Genomic DNA, 15357 nt, shown 5'->3' with positions numbered 1-15357 from the left:
TTTCTTCTGCTGGTGCATTTTATGGTCAACTGCCCTGCTCATGTGCTCCTCAGCATTAGTTGCTAAATAAAGGGCACTTTTACACTCACATGTTTGAATTAAATCCACTTAGCAGTTTACACCTATATGTCCAAGCTTTAAGCTCTTACAATTCTAAACAAAAGAAATAGGCACTTTTCTCTTGATAGACTACCAACTCTGGTGTTTTATTCTCTGTGTCAACAGTTTTGTTGTCATGTTTTGTAGCATAATACACCATATTCACAATGTGAATGTGATTCAAATTGCCACTCATCTCAGCAGCATTTAAAATATGATTTCACAAGCAAAAACATCAAATTTGAATTTTAATTGGTTGTCTCTGAAGCCCAGAGTACTGAGAAGTAAACAGCTTTAACTTGCACTCGCTCCCCTCTCCTGTAACGGCTCATATGTGTTGCTGTTGTTTTTAACAATATTGTTATTTCTATTAAGCTTTGAATGGTCACTGTATATCACAGTATATCACCTGTGCTTCAGTGAATATTAACAAGAAAACTGTAAGCAGAGGAATAAGTATGACTAATAGGATTAGTATTTATGCCAGGTCTGAGATGATTAATGTTGGAAACATGTGATGCGCTGCTTTGCAGCGATACGGAGGTTAATGTGTGTACTGTATGTATGTGTGTCACTGTTTCCCCACCATGGATGCTTATATATGGGCTTGTAATGCAACTTGTCTCCAAATATACCTATCAGTGTACATTTATTTGTGTGAATATGTACTGGTGTGCCTGTCTGCACATGTTTGCTTTCTGCGCACTTCTTTCACATGCATTGTGGCAGGATTTGTCAAGTAGGTTATGTACAGTATATTCACAGGCACGCACAGCACATTGTTGAGTAGCCTTTGGCTGCTGCTCACACATCAGACAGTATGGGAATCGGAGTCTGACACCAATTATGCAGAAACGGTAGGAACTTGTTGCTAAACCCGACATATCAGTGGGTTGCTGTTTCTCCTCTACATCATCTGTAGCTTAAGGCTGTGTATGTGTGTGTGCATGTATGTGTGTAAAGGGATGAGGATACTAAAAGCACAAACCATACCATGGGTTTCTCCGCATGACAAGGACAGAGATTAATATTCAACATGTTTAAAATGAGAGAATGAGAAAGTGGCTAGTGGGCAGATTTTATGATAAGCTAAGCGTAAACTAATGGCCAAAATAATAGAATATAGATAAAACACTTGAGAACGCTCTCTTAAGAAAAATGAAATACTGCATGAGTATGTTATTGGTGAAAGTGTTGTTTCCTTTCATTGAAAGGAGAGGAGGAGAAAAGTATCAGGAACTTGCTTTGGGGCAAAATTGTTTGGATATAGAAACTTAAAGGATGGATTTAAACTACCAGGATGAGGGTGGTGTTCCCCTATGAGCGCATATTCACCCAGTGCTATCTCAGTATGTTTGTGACACGTATGCAAGATATTGCATTCATCCAAGGAGAGTGTTTGGAGAAACACTGTTTTCCTTTGTCGTTGTGCATTTAGAGAAAAAGAACCCGTGTTGTTGTGATAAACACTTTGTGTATGAAGCAGGTGATTCGAGTTCAGTTCAGCACAATTTCAAATGTTTCCTTTATTTTGAGCAAACCTTCATCTGAGTGCATTCCACATTTTATTTATATGTTAAATGAAAAGAGCTGATATACTATCTATACATATATATATATATATATATATATATATATATATATATATATATATATATATATATATTGCTATATTAATATACTTATTATTTGCCCCAGGATAAAGCTGTTGGTATGCAGTAAAGTCCTTTAAATCGAGTCGCCCATGTCAACATTACCACCAGTCTCCCATTTGTTCTCAACTACCTCTTTTTATCCCTTAAGTCTTGCTGAGCCTGTCGAAAATGCATGCACATGCTCAACGCAAGACTCCCAGCCGTATGTTATTATGAATCCTCTGCGTTGAGGCTGAAACACACACACACACACACACACACACACACACACACACACACACACACACACAGTAACATACACACAGACACAAACGCATGCATTTCACATCCAGTGGACCACCAGCTGTCTGACAGCTGTCTGTGCCAAAGTGAAGGGGAGATATTTTGACAGCCTCATCTTTCTGATGTCTAGACTGAAACTATTAAATGCCATAGCACACGTATCTGCCTGACTGACATTGTGGAACATCCATTGAATGCTCCGGATATAACATCTTTGATTCACTCTAAAATGTTATTTGTTAACCTCTTTTATACTTGCCCTTAACCGTGTTATTGTATTTCCTCTATTGTTATTGTCTGCTTTAATCACATCATTAACTTGATTGATTCTTTTGAATACTCAGTAATTTGATTAAATCCATTAATTTCCTCCTCCTCTGCTCTGAGTCATAATTTTTCTTTTCATTTTTTAAATTGTGAATTGTGTTCCTTAATGCCTTGATTATTATTTTTTTTCGTACCTTTCTGCTTTTTAATGATATTTAATTTGAGTCTACCATGTAATAAGAAACAACACATTTAATCTTGATAGTAAGAAATGATCAAGAAGACTTTTACAAATTCCCCCTAGTCTGTACCACCATTCATTATGTGACCGAACAATCAGCGGCTGGATTTTTCTCTTGACTAAAGCTGTTAATGGAAGAGCTGCGAGATATGGACTTCTGCTACAATTACCTTCCATTAAGAGGAGCTGGGATTAGTTTGAAAAACATGAAATGCAGACCGGAGGTGGCAATTGTCAGAACTTTATCAGTAAGAAAATAAATGGCTTTTTGTCTGCCTGAGTTTGCTCTGTAAGGACATGCACAGGGGTTAAAGCCTTATGTCAAAGGGAGTGTTATACATCAACGGTCTTGGCCTCTCAAGTATCTTGTCCTTGTCTTTGACAGTATGCATTTCCTGGTCTTCCACACGGAGGAGGTCCACGATGTGCTCCGGATCTGGGATGGGCCCCAGGATGGAGGGGTCCTGCTGAGGGAGCTAAGCGGCTCAGCGTTGCCCCCAGACGCCCACAGCACCTTCAACACCGTCAGTCTGCAGTTTACCACAGACTTCTTCACCAGCAAGCAGGGCTTCGCTCTGCAGTTTTCTGGTGAGGATAGAGGGAGGGAGGGTGGTAGCTTGGTGTAGGGAGGCAGAATTCACCTCTCACAGGTTTAGCTGTGAACTATTACATAATAACCTCTTTTCATCTTTTAACTAAAGTGAATTTTTATGTAATATAATTAATCAAGCCTTCTCTTGCTCCTTCAGTCTCTACTGCAACCTCCTGCAATGACCCGGGCATGCCCACCAACGGGACCCGCAGCGGTGACAGCAGGGAGCCCGGGGACCATGTGGTGTTCCAGTGTGATCCTGGCTACATCCTGCAGGGAGTCAAACGGATAATCTGTACTGAGATCAATGGCCGCTTCTTCTGGCAGCCAGACCCTCCTACATGCACAGGTACTCTATTCATACATCGTGCAATCGACAGATATGGTTTATGAGGCTACATGGATTATAATCCAAAATAGTCTCTATTGTTCCTGCTGAGGGTAAAAAAAAATGTTGGGGGAGACGTCATGTATCCAAAGTTTCTATGTGTAAACTTTGTGGTTATGAGATTTTAAATGACACAATTAGGAAAGACAGAAGGGAGCATAGGAATAAAAATCTTATAAAGCATATTATGCCCTACAACCTGTCTAATGCAGTCTTCTGTATCACCTCTGGAGCTGGTCTGACTTTTGTGAAACAGGTAGACAATACAGATTCCTAACATGATTACTTAACAGACTCCTTAAGTGAATCTTAAGTGCCAAACCCAATTGCCTCGTTCCCTAGATATCTCCTGAAGTCACTGCAGCAGACACACAGATCTGATTATCCTGTTTCTCAATAACAACACGGACCTCTCCGTCAGACTCTTCTACCTTTTCATATCTGATCACACTTGGTCCTGTACAAAACAATGTAAATGAACAATGTAAATTAGGACCTCATAATTAGCTGCCTTGTTTAATTAGTGCTTAGCCTGATTAGCTTGATCTTTTTTTTTTTTCCATGTGAGTTGTTGGGCAGGATAGTTACAGGTGAGATCATGGTAAGCAGTGTCAGTGGGCATTAGCTGTCTCAATTAAGCATCTGATCAAAAGGAGACCATTAACACCAACATTTGATGCCATTCTCTATCACTATTCTCTTGTCTTTAATGCTATAAATTATTTGTATTAGCAAATCTATCAGACGGTCGACAGTAAGCTGAGTTTAAGAATTTGTTACATAAAGTTTAACAAAATCATAGGAGGCTGAGTAAAGCACATCTTAAAAAGCTTGTTTTTATAATGAAAACAAAACTGTGATTTGGATATTAAATTATATCCCATTTAAAGATTTTTGTGTGACAGACGTCAAGTCAGTAGGTTTTTGGATCGATATAACATGGCTCAAAAGTGGTCATCTTGTGTTCTTTATTGTTGCATTTACAAATCATTCTCCCCCTGCTCACAGCTCCATGTGGCGGGAACCTGACAGGTCCCAGTGGGCTGATTCTGTCACCGGACTATCCTGAACCGTACCCTCATGGAAGGGAGTGTGACTGGACAGTTACCGTCACACAGGACTATGTCATCGCTCTTAGCTTCAACCAGTAAGCTGCAGTAGCACACTCACTGCAACCTGTTCTATTGATGATGTGTTATTATTGTTGTATACCTATTTTATTGAACAGCAGTAAATAAAAACATTGAATATTTAATAATTTCACTTTATATGATAAAATAATGCAGGTTTTTATTTCAAATTATGCTAATCAAATGTTTTGTCACCTTATTTTATGTTATGATCTGTTAATGTTTATGTATATGTTATTTACACGTGTTTGTAACCAGGTTCAGCTTGGAGCCAAGTTATGACTTTTTACATATCTACGATGGGCCTGACTCCCTCAGCCCCTTGCTGGGAAGTTTCTATGGCACAGACGTTCCAGATCGTATTGAGAGCAGCTCCAACATGCTCTTCTTGGCTTTCCGCAGTGATGCTTCCCTCAGCAGCAATGGATTTGTGCTACAGTACACAGGTGGACACCTTGTTGTTTCCGCCAGTTGGACATAACAATCGAGCTAGTCGAAACTTTGACTGTGTGTGTGTCTGTGTCTGCTTGTGTAAGAGATTTTCCTCTTCAGCTTCTTAAGATTCTCAGCAAAACAGTACATTTTAAATAGCATGCGAGACTCTATCCCCTAAACAATTCATGTTTTAAAATTCTTCCTCCGCCAGAGTGAGAATGGATTTACCCTCTGCTGCTTATCGACCTTGCAGATTGTTTCTTTTTAACTTTCTCTTGTGTCTAGTCCAAAGCAAGTGAGATTAGTTGTGTGAAAATTGCTTCAGAGAAAAGATATGGTCTGTGCTGCAGCATCCTGATCACCGTCCTCCCATTTGTGCCACAGTTTACTTGGGAGTCATTATTGATCTGTACCTCCTCTGGTGGCCGACTAACACAAAGAATTATGAAAATGAAAAGCTGACAGCATGTGTGCTTAAGCTCTTTTTTGATTAGTGCTTTGCAGCTGCACAAAAGGCCTCTCATAAATTAGCTCAAACAATGTTTTGTTGTCTCATGTCTGGGCTGAGCTGACCGCAGCATGCTGTTTGGCAGACCCAGATGTATTTTCTCACGTGAAGTGCTCTGTTTCCGCACACATGGTGCAGAACGATCACAGACATCCTTGAAAAAGGGCCAGTTGGGTTAAGAATAATGTAAGGCACCTGCATTTTCGGCATTTGTGTTTCAGCCTCACTGGGGCGACGCCTCAGTGCCTGTATGTTAAAGCCTTTTTTCCTAACAAATATACAGACGCTGAACAAGCTCTAAATTAGACAGCACATCTTCGTTAAGGGCTTTGCTTGAGAGAACAGTATTAAATCTTCCTAAATCTCCTAGCCTCAATTAGAGCTGTTTAAGGTATCAGACGGTTAACCAATTCCAGATCGACCCTGAGCTCTCTGTTTCTTGGCTGGCATTCAGATGGGATTTGATTTGTACAAGCAATTCAACTGATAACAGACTGCTACCTGTTAATGCAATGCAGCTGATTCATGTGCAAACTGTACATAAATAGAGGAAAGCACAGCTTTTTGGTAAGACAGTGTTACAGAGCCTACCCTGTAACTCACTCCCAGCTATATTTACTGCAGTGTGTGATACAGTGTGTGATATTGTATGGCCAATCTGGTAGAGCAGATGGACTCAGTGTGTGGCTCAGAAAAACTCCCTCTCCACACTTCCAATTCTCCACACTAATGAACCATAACCAAATAATACATAAATTACCTCCTCAGTTTCAGACAAACAACATGGCACAGAAGCGTGTTTGGCTGTGGGTTTGGATCTGTTTGGTGAAGAGGCAGCAAGTTGACGAGTTGGCCCAGCTAGTATTTGGTCAGCCCGCTGCCGAAAATTGCATTACAAAATCTGCCTGAGGTGCTGTCAGCTTCTTTACCAAGCAATCGTTATGTCTTTCTGTTTCTGTGTCTCTGGCCATGTCTGATTAGGCTCTCCGGGGAAATATGTGGGCAAAAACTTTCCATGCCTGAGACACATTTGAATAACACACATAGACACCGACGTGGGCAGATACACACAGCGAAACCCCCGCACATACTCATTTCTGTCTAACCCAATACCTTCACAAACTCCTCGGCTCATTTTTACTTCACATCACATCACGTTAAACTCCTCTGAGTATTTTACAAAACAGATGATGCCACTCGTCCACTTTGTCTCACACCTACAAATGTCTCTGGGCACCATCTTCACTGGGCTGACTGACCCTTCTCACTGCTAGCTTGTGTTCGGGGCCATTCCACACCAAACGCCTGCTACATCCATCACGCCTCCGCTGTCTCTTGCCAGGTGTGCCGCTTTAATGAACGCGGTGGCAAGGGAAGGCTTGGGTCTAAATAAGCCCATGAAAGGGCTCAACCTGTCTAGAACAGGTGCCCTGGGTGACAGACAGACTGACCACATGCCTGGCCTCAGCACTCTGCTCAGCCATGAAGGGCAGCCTCCTGTCTGGTCAGCAGGTCCCCAGCTTTCAGCTTAGAAACTAGGCTTTTATTCACGCTGCTGCATGTGCATTTTACTTTCAATAAATTATAATAACTTTATTTAGACTCTCTTTATAATCACAGGACATATACTTGTTTTATAGCACAGCAGTAATGAGCTTGATTGCACACAACAGGAGGAGGTTTTTGTTCATGGAGCAAATTGAACTCCTCTCTATGTGACAGATGGTGGAACAAGAAAAAACTAATGTAAAAAAAAAAAGGTTCAGACATTGTGGTCCTCCTTTATTAAAGTTAAAAGACCCAGCAACAAAGTGGTCGGGCCTTTTGTAAATATCAATGGGATGAGAAAGAAGTAAAGGTTAGTCTAGACCTTCACAAATAGATGCTTTTTAAAATAAGTATTTCCTATTCAAAGTTTGCTTTCAACTAGTTAGTGTTGAGATAGTTGAGGCCCTTGCACATATTTCTGTCAGGCCCTGAATTTCAAGTGGAAGTTTTCCTGACAAAAGAAAGCGTTTGACTCTTTTGTACGTGTGCGTTAACTCATCAAATACTGAATTCTGCTGAGAGAGTGGACTGTGTTTAAGATTGAGCTAAATTGCTTCGGGCATTTTTTCCTGTGTTTGTTTTAGCTGTGACGGCGTGAAGTGTACCAAATTGACAGGCCTCCTCTCACGTGCACATTTTCCACCTAAGAACAATGTGATGGTAGATTGAGCGGGACATCTTTCTTAAGACCTCAAGAGCGGTGATTGATATGTGGTTAGATGCAGCGAGTGTGTGTGAGCGTATGTGTGTGTGTGTGTTGTGAGAGAAAGCTTACGTATGTGCATTGTCTTCTCTAGTTGACTGCGCAGCGAAGCATTGTGTGAGAGGCTGTTGTGTGCAGTCAGCAGACCTTGAGCCAGAGCAATGCCACTCTCAATCAGCTGCCTGTCTGTCTCCACCGCTATACATACCTCCAGCAGCCACAGATGAAAGGGCACCGTCAAGGGCTAGAGAGAAAAGTGGCAGTCAGTGAGATATATTTACTGGGAGAGGAAAGCACAGAGTTGCGGGTGAAAAAGAGGAAGTGAGAAATCCGAGAATATCAGGAACCTCGGGCAGAAAACAATTTTGATTCCAGTTTTGCCGCCGCAGCTTGATGCAAAAATCCTTTCATTAAATACCAACCCGCGCTCCCTTCTGTCGCTGATTTTCCACCGTGTTACCTCTCTCCACAGAGAACCCCAGGGAGTCCTGCTTCGAGCCGGGCCTGGTGCGCAATGGGACACGGGTGGGCACCGACCTCAAGCTGGGCTCCACTGTCAGCTACCACTGTGACAGTGGCTACACACTAGAGGGAGACCCAACCCTCACTTGCATCATGGGGGGAGATGGCAAGCCGAGCTGGAACAAACCCAAACCCATCTGCATTGGTAAACACTGACATCTGGAGACAGTTGTTAGGAACACAAACTACATCAGTGTTTATAGATTTATCACATGTAAACATGCATATGTGATTATGCGTTTATTGCATGGAGCTATGTCCTAAAGGTATATGCACAGAGCTGTGTGGGTTTTGCTAATGTTAATAGATGTGAGGGTTTAGCTTTAATATAATCTGCAGTTTGAAGAGAGTGCCTTACTTTGCATATCTGCTTCTCACACTCCCGACTAAACCTGCGTCATCCTGACTGTTCGCTGACATTCCGCAACACGGCTAACACACTGTGCATGATGTTCCCCGTAAAAAACAGGGGTGAAACATCCCCGATGCCACCAAATCTGGCTCTCCTGGTGTGAAACCTGACATGTAACCTGACAGTTATGTGTCAGGTGGAATATGTGCCCCCTCGCACACATTTTCGCACAAGTAAAACACACATTCACATACTTTGGATCGGCACTTACACAAAAATCCAAGTGGGCGCAGGGCATTTTTTAGGGCGCTTTAAGCAGGTAGAGGAGATCCGGGCCTCATCTCAGCTAGACTAACCCATAGGGACACTTGGAAAACATTGCAATTTCACTGTGGCAAACACCAGGGACATCTTCCACCGAAAGCCCAATCAGACAAGAAAAGTAATTTAGGAGTAATGGAACAGAGGGGATAGGAAAGCAGGCGGTAGGGGAGAAATGGAATCTCACACTATTGGCCTAGACCTTCCACCTCCGTCTGCCTTTTCTCTTCATGTCTCATGCCCGCATCTCTCTACAGCTCCGTGTGGTGGACAGTACACTGGTCTGGAAGGGGTTGTCTTGTCCCCCGGTTACCCTGGCAACTACAGTAGTGCACGCACCTGTCTTTACTCCGTAGTGGTGCCACAGGATTATGGTAAGCTAAGCAAGAACACTCCGTCACCGTGTTGTGTCTTTTTGTTTTTTAAACATTTTTCAAGCAGATTTTTAATTGTGTGTCTGTGAGTGTTTACAGCCGGGTAATCATGTGTGTTTAATTAAGATGCAATTATTCCAAAATTCACAAAATGCCCTTGTCAGGCTCAAACTATGCCATACTTAACTACATATTACATCACTGTAGAAACTTAAAGTAAGAGTAAAACCTTTGAGTTTTTTTATTTCACACCTGAATATCCTCAGTGACAGGTGCATCTGAGTTTTGGACGCATTTTTCTCCACCCTACCCATATACCGAATTCTTGCAATTAAAATGCTTTAGTCACTGGTAGCTGAATGCATTTTTCCATATTTTTCTACATATAGTAAAATCACGCAGTGATTGATAGTACCCTTATCCATCTGTCTGTTTGCCACAAATACATTTTCATGTTACATTTTATCCTTCAAACTGTAGGCGATACGATGTGTCTTATCTATGTCTGTCTTTCTCCCACACACACAAAAAAATAATTGGTGTCTGGATCTGGCATCCTGAATTTTCTCGACCTTTTGGCATTTCAATCTTAAAGGTCACAGTTTGCCTCCAATATGTATGTGTGATACTGTAGGAGCAGCAAATTATTCAGAAAGCACAACAAAGCACAAGTGTGACACGGCTCAAACATGCAAATACGGAAAAAAAACACGTTACACTTCCTAACCTGTAATGTCCCTCTGCTTCACTCTCTTTCTGTCCTTTCTCTTTTTATCTCCCGCTTTCCTCTGTCCCCCCACTGTCTTTGTAATGACTTATCAGCATCAGGCGTCTCTAAGGGAAAGCTCAAATCCTATCATTGTTAAAAAACACCAACAGGCAGTGACTGGCATGTGTTTGGCTCTGGGGTACTTCAGCCCAGTCTTTTGAATGTCCAGGTCATGACGCCTATTCAGAGGTCCGGCGCTGCTCCAAAATAACTGGGCACCCATCCTTCTTGGACCCTGTCGGCAACATATTTCACTGAATGGAGTCAGAGCAAGAGAGGAAATTGAAATAATTAAAGTCCACATTTGCATTTTCCTGGAAAATGACAGCAAGGCCCAAGGCAACGCACTTTGTCGTACAGAGTCAAAATTGCTCTTTCTTCCATTCTTGCCGCTTCTCATTAGGCTGGTGCACCAGCCCTAATGATAGGCTATTTTCCTTAATGCAGAGGTTGGAGTGGATGTCACAGCATCCAGTTGCTTCTCTTATTGTGGATGGAGATGAAGAGGATGTACAAATGAAGGAAACGACTGTAGTTGAGCAGAAGAAAATATGCTGAGTCATATTCAAACAAGTTTAACTTGCTCTAGTCCCCTGTCCCCAGCTCCTCGCTCACTATTCTTTTTCATTTTTTTCTTTAACCGGAATTATTCACCACAAGTAAACTAGACACAGATTAGATGTGAAAAGGCTGAATATGTTCATGCAATAGCAATAAAAAAGATGTGAAAGCTCCATTGTGGAGCTTAGACTACACATCGTGCAACAGATTGGCTGCCATTGCCAAAGCCTCTCATCTTGTGACAAGCCATCAAGCCAAGACAGGATTGCTGATCTACTCGTGTAATATGGTTGTGTTGTCATAACTGCCGGTATCATCCAGCTTGCTTTAAAAAAGACATTTTGATTGAAATTGCTGTTGATAGTATTCTTTTTGAATGTGCATTCAGCAAAGTACTTTCTATGGTTTCTCCTGTGTCAATTCAAATGGATTTAAGAGTTTTCAGTTTGACTGTGATGCAGCTGCAAATTTTTGCTAATTCCAGTATTCATCTGATGTCAATTTTCTCTTTGCATGTCTTTTCTAGTTGTCTTCAGTCAATTCGCCTTCTTCCAGACAGCTCTGAATGACATTGTGGAGCTTTATGATGGAGCGAAACAGAACTCCCGTGTTCTAAGCTCCCTTTCTGGATCACACACAGGTGAACAAAAACGCTTAGATTAAGATGTGAGCATGCATTCACGTGTTTTGAGGCAGGTATCATACGCTTAAAATTAGCAATTAACATGAACCACAGGTGGGCAAAACATAACTGGTCCGCACTTTCATTTCATATTCAGAGCCAGTGTGTAACAAATCAGTAAATGTGATCGGTCTGTTTGATCTCCTGGCCAACATGTTTAGACATTAGAGAGGACAGAATAAAGTTATTTTTGGCTTGCCCCATCCCTTTCATAAGGATCCGGTTAGACCCAGAGATAAAGTGCTGACACAGGCAGAGCTGGCGTGGCTGCAGGTGGGCTCCAGTGAGCTGTAAAACAATTCAGCAGTGACAATAACAACTTAAAGAGCCACAGGGATAACATATCAGCAGACAGGCTCAAGAAGACTGTCATGCACACGCACACGAAACCTGAATTGGTATTAAACAAACACGCAAGTCAACTGAGAATATCAGAATGCATGCGCAATTCAGTTATGTAGGTAAACAAGCGCACTCACACACACACGCACACCCTCACACACGCACACTTCTATGCCAGGTTCAAGCCAGGGAAATGAGATTTCCTCACCCCTTTTTATCAAGAAAAAAAAAAAGGTAGCTTTCAGTGTACCCAACATTAGCATGAAAACCAAAGACAAAGAGACCTACTCAAAGGTATTAACATTCATGCAAATTCTAGCATAAATAGCATAAAGCAATGGTTATTACATTAATGATATTGGCTGAACTTGCTTGCTGCTCATTATTCATACAAGTGTCTAAATTCTTGCCAAAAATTGCTGCACAGATCCCCTTTCCATACAGTAAGTATCCTCAGATAAATACCACAAAGATGGCCTCATGCTGTAGCAATTGTATTATACCTTTATTGATATTATTTAAAAAGAAAAGACCATATAATCTAAAGAATGACACCAAAGAAGAATTTGACCATTCACGGATTAATTATTTTCCGTTTAAACTTCAGTTATTTTGTAGTCAAATCCACCATGAAAAGCGATGGTGTATGACAGGGAAGTTAATTTAAAAGCACATGAAACATGAGAAAAATCTTCTACTGCTACTCTCTTTTCCAACCCAGTGCTGCGACCTTAACCCTTTCTACACAGTGCCAGATCTGAAACTAACTGATAATGACTTATTCTAAATCTAATCATTACCATAGCTAAACACCCTAACTCTAAAGTGACTTTAATCCTATTCTTGGCCTTTATTTGAGCACGATCTTAACTTACCTCAGTCGTCAATCCTGCACACAATTTCCAAAATCCAAAGTACAGCAGAGTGCAAGAGCAAAAGTACAAAGGTGAAGGAGAACAAACCAGCTCAGTTGGAACAGTGTTGCAAAATTACGGATGTGTGTATGTGATAAATGCAACCACTGGGTTCATACAAAATAAATAGTTTGACTAGGGGAGGTGCAACCTTTCGAGAGGAGTTGGGTTAAAAGGTGTCTGAGCTGAGGGCAGCTCTCCATCTCGGACTGCCCAAGCCCTGTGGCTTGGCAAAAGCAAAATGATTACTTTGGTTTGTGTCCACGCCAGCCTCAGAAAATCCAGTTTACAGCTCAATAAACAGGACGCTATATTAACTGCAAACTCCTGGCGGCAGGTTCACAGAGCTCTCTAACCAGGCATGGCAGAGCAGAGATGACATACTTTGGCAAGGAAAGAGAGATTTTTAGTCCGCACTCACATGAAATAGGCATAATCCAGAAGCGTGCACTCGTATCTGCCATACAGATACACTGAACATCTGCAAGTTAAAAAGTAGGAGACTTACACACACAGCCTAAAGATACAAGCTGTCAGTACGTGCGTACAGTTCATTCGTATTGTGGTGGTTGGCAGGATTTCATTTGTCAAGCATGGTCAACAACAGCATTCAAAACACCTGTTCTGACCTTGAAAATCATATTAGATTAAAGTAGTCACAGCAAAGCATTCAACAAATTATGTTTTTTGTAACTCTCACAGCTGGTGAGGCAAATCATCCTCAGCAGAAAAGGGAAATGATTTTCAGTTGTCAGAGTTATGAGTGGTAACGGAATAAAAAGTGTGATAAAATGATTGATATAAGGTGCAACTTAGAAAAGTAAAATAGATTGTGTGCAGTCATGGACTTGATCAAGAAATCAAGGAGACTAATTGTATCTTAATGCTAATATTTTTTTTTAACGATTTAAAAAAAAAAGAATCTGAACCAGGCACTCGAACAACTGCACACTGACCGCCAAAGTCACATCGCTGCTTGTATCTCTGTCTAATGCAAGCATAGTGAATCACATTAATGGCAAACTGGTTTGAGGCTGGAATGTGGCCAAAGTGTTATAAGTTACCCGCTGACACACGTTTGATCCGTCTGGATGAATACCTGCCCCGCACAGCAAATTATGAAACACTGTTGCCATGATAGCACGTAGCCAGGTCTTCATCTAATAAACTACCCAGCATGCCGTTGGGACCCAGTAGTGGAACTTGAACAATGCATTAAGAAAGTCTGCCATTGGAGCTACCTTAGGACACTGCACTTAAAGGCGTAGGAATATTCAACCAAAGAAGCATGAGTGAAACATGCATGCAAAGGATAGTCACTCATAGACAGACAAGCAGACACACAGATGTTGCCTCTGGGGTTAAGCATGTCTGCCTCCCTCTACACTGTGACAGCAAGCAGACACAGAGTAATGAGATCCACTGCAGTGAGCCAGTCAGCATCACACTGAGAGAAAGACAGAGAGGCAGAAAGAGAGATGCTCACACTTTGTATCATGTTCGACGTCAGTCAACAAATAGTTTTCCACCACAGTAGATACATCATGGGGTTTTTTTTCTTTGCATTTAATTACACTGGTGATCATGTTATAAAATATCCCCTTTCTAAGGATTTGATTTATGAACAGAATCACACAAGGTTCCCAGAGGAATCATTTTATCTAAAAAAATGTTTGCAACCCCAGAAAGGATCGAACCCTTACATTTCTGAGTGAAACACCCATGAGCCAATGATTAGTTTATACAGTATAGTTTAGGACTTTAGGATGTATCGTTGGCGTACTGGGGTCTGCTGTACCTGTGACAAAATGGTGTCAGGACCTCCATTTTGCCACAGTGTATGCATGCATATTGTGGTAAGCCAAACAAGAAAGTTGTATTCCATCACAGTAGGTCCCTCTGTGGAAGTTATTGTCACCTTCAACCGCTCTAGACAAAACAACAGATTTTCACCGAAATCGCATTCACACATTTTTTCGACATTTTTCGCACTTTTCCTGATATATTGTACATGAACGTCTCCTAAATATACGTATACTCAGACCTGCAGTATGTCCTTTTTCACACAATCACTAGTTCCATGATGAACATGTAAATTTAGTCCCTAAAATAATATCCATCCATCGATCTAATCCCAGCTGACATTGAGGGACGACAGGGTAAAAATGAACACTTTGAATTACACTAGATGTATTCTGTGAATATTAGATTCTTGGCCACGTACGTGATTGCATGGCAGTTAGGTAGCTAAAACCTGTGGGATGCACCCACACAAATGTAACGGCAGCACTTTTTTTCTAAAAAGACTACAAACACTTTTTTTTCTTTTATTTTCCCAATTCTCAGGCGAGTCGTTGCCATTAGCAACCTCCAACCAAATCCTGATCCGCTTCACCTCCAAAGGCCAGTCAAGCTCTAGAGGATTCCACCTGGTTTACCAGGGTAAGTGTGTAACACAAACTCTCAAAAGCATACACAAACAAATCCTGCTGCCTTGTTTATTTGGGAGGATTCTCAGTGTTCTAATAGTCGTAGTTCCCCTCCAGAATAGATTACTTGCTGAGTGATTTTGAAAGGATTCACCAGGTTTCAGCTGTGATGCTCTTGTGTGTGTGTCGGCAGAAGTGTGTGCTCTGGAACATTAACACTGCAGAAGTATAGCAGTCTGTTGA

The 15357-nt window shown here is 41.5% G+C and overlaps 1 protein-coding gene across 1 annotated transcript in view; it reads left to right on the top strand.

The window, feature by feature from the left end:
• The window catches only part of csmd2 (CUB and Sushi multiple domains 2), a 268624-nt gene that overhangs the window by 191884 nt on the left and 61383 nt on the right, over nt 1-15357 (top strand). Inside the window, exons 27-34 of the mRNA XM_030411628.1 lie at nt 2930-3132; nt 3294-3485; nt 4533-4671; nt 4913-5100; nt 8321-8515; nt 9301-9417; nt 11274-11387; nt 15032-15127. Of these exons, the coding sequence (XP_030267488.1) occupies nt 2930-3132; nt 3294-3485; nt 4533-4671; nt 4913-5100; nt 8321-8515; nt 9301-9417; nt 11274-11387; nt 15032-15127 (1244 nt within the window). The remainder of the gene's footprint in view (nt 1-2929; nt 3133-3293; nt 3486-4532; nt 4672-4912; nt 5101-8320; nt 8516-9300; nt 9418-11273; nt 11388-15031; nt 15128-15357) is intronic.

The sequence above is a fragment of the Sparus aurata genome, chromosome 3 (genome assembly GCF_900880675.1).
Source record: "Sparus aurata chromosome 3, fSpaAur1.1, whole genome shotgun sequence".
Taxonomy (NCBI): Eukaryota; Metazoa; Chordata; class Actinopteri; order Spariformes; family Sparidae; genus Sparus; species Sparus aurata.
The sequence above is the reverse complement of the archived record's forward strand: the minus strand, read 5'-3'. Positions and strand labels throughout refer to the sequence as shown.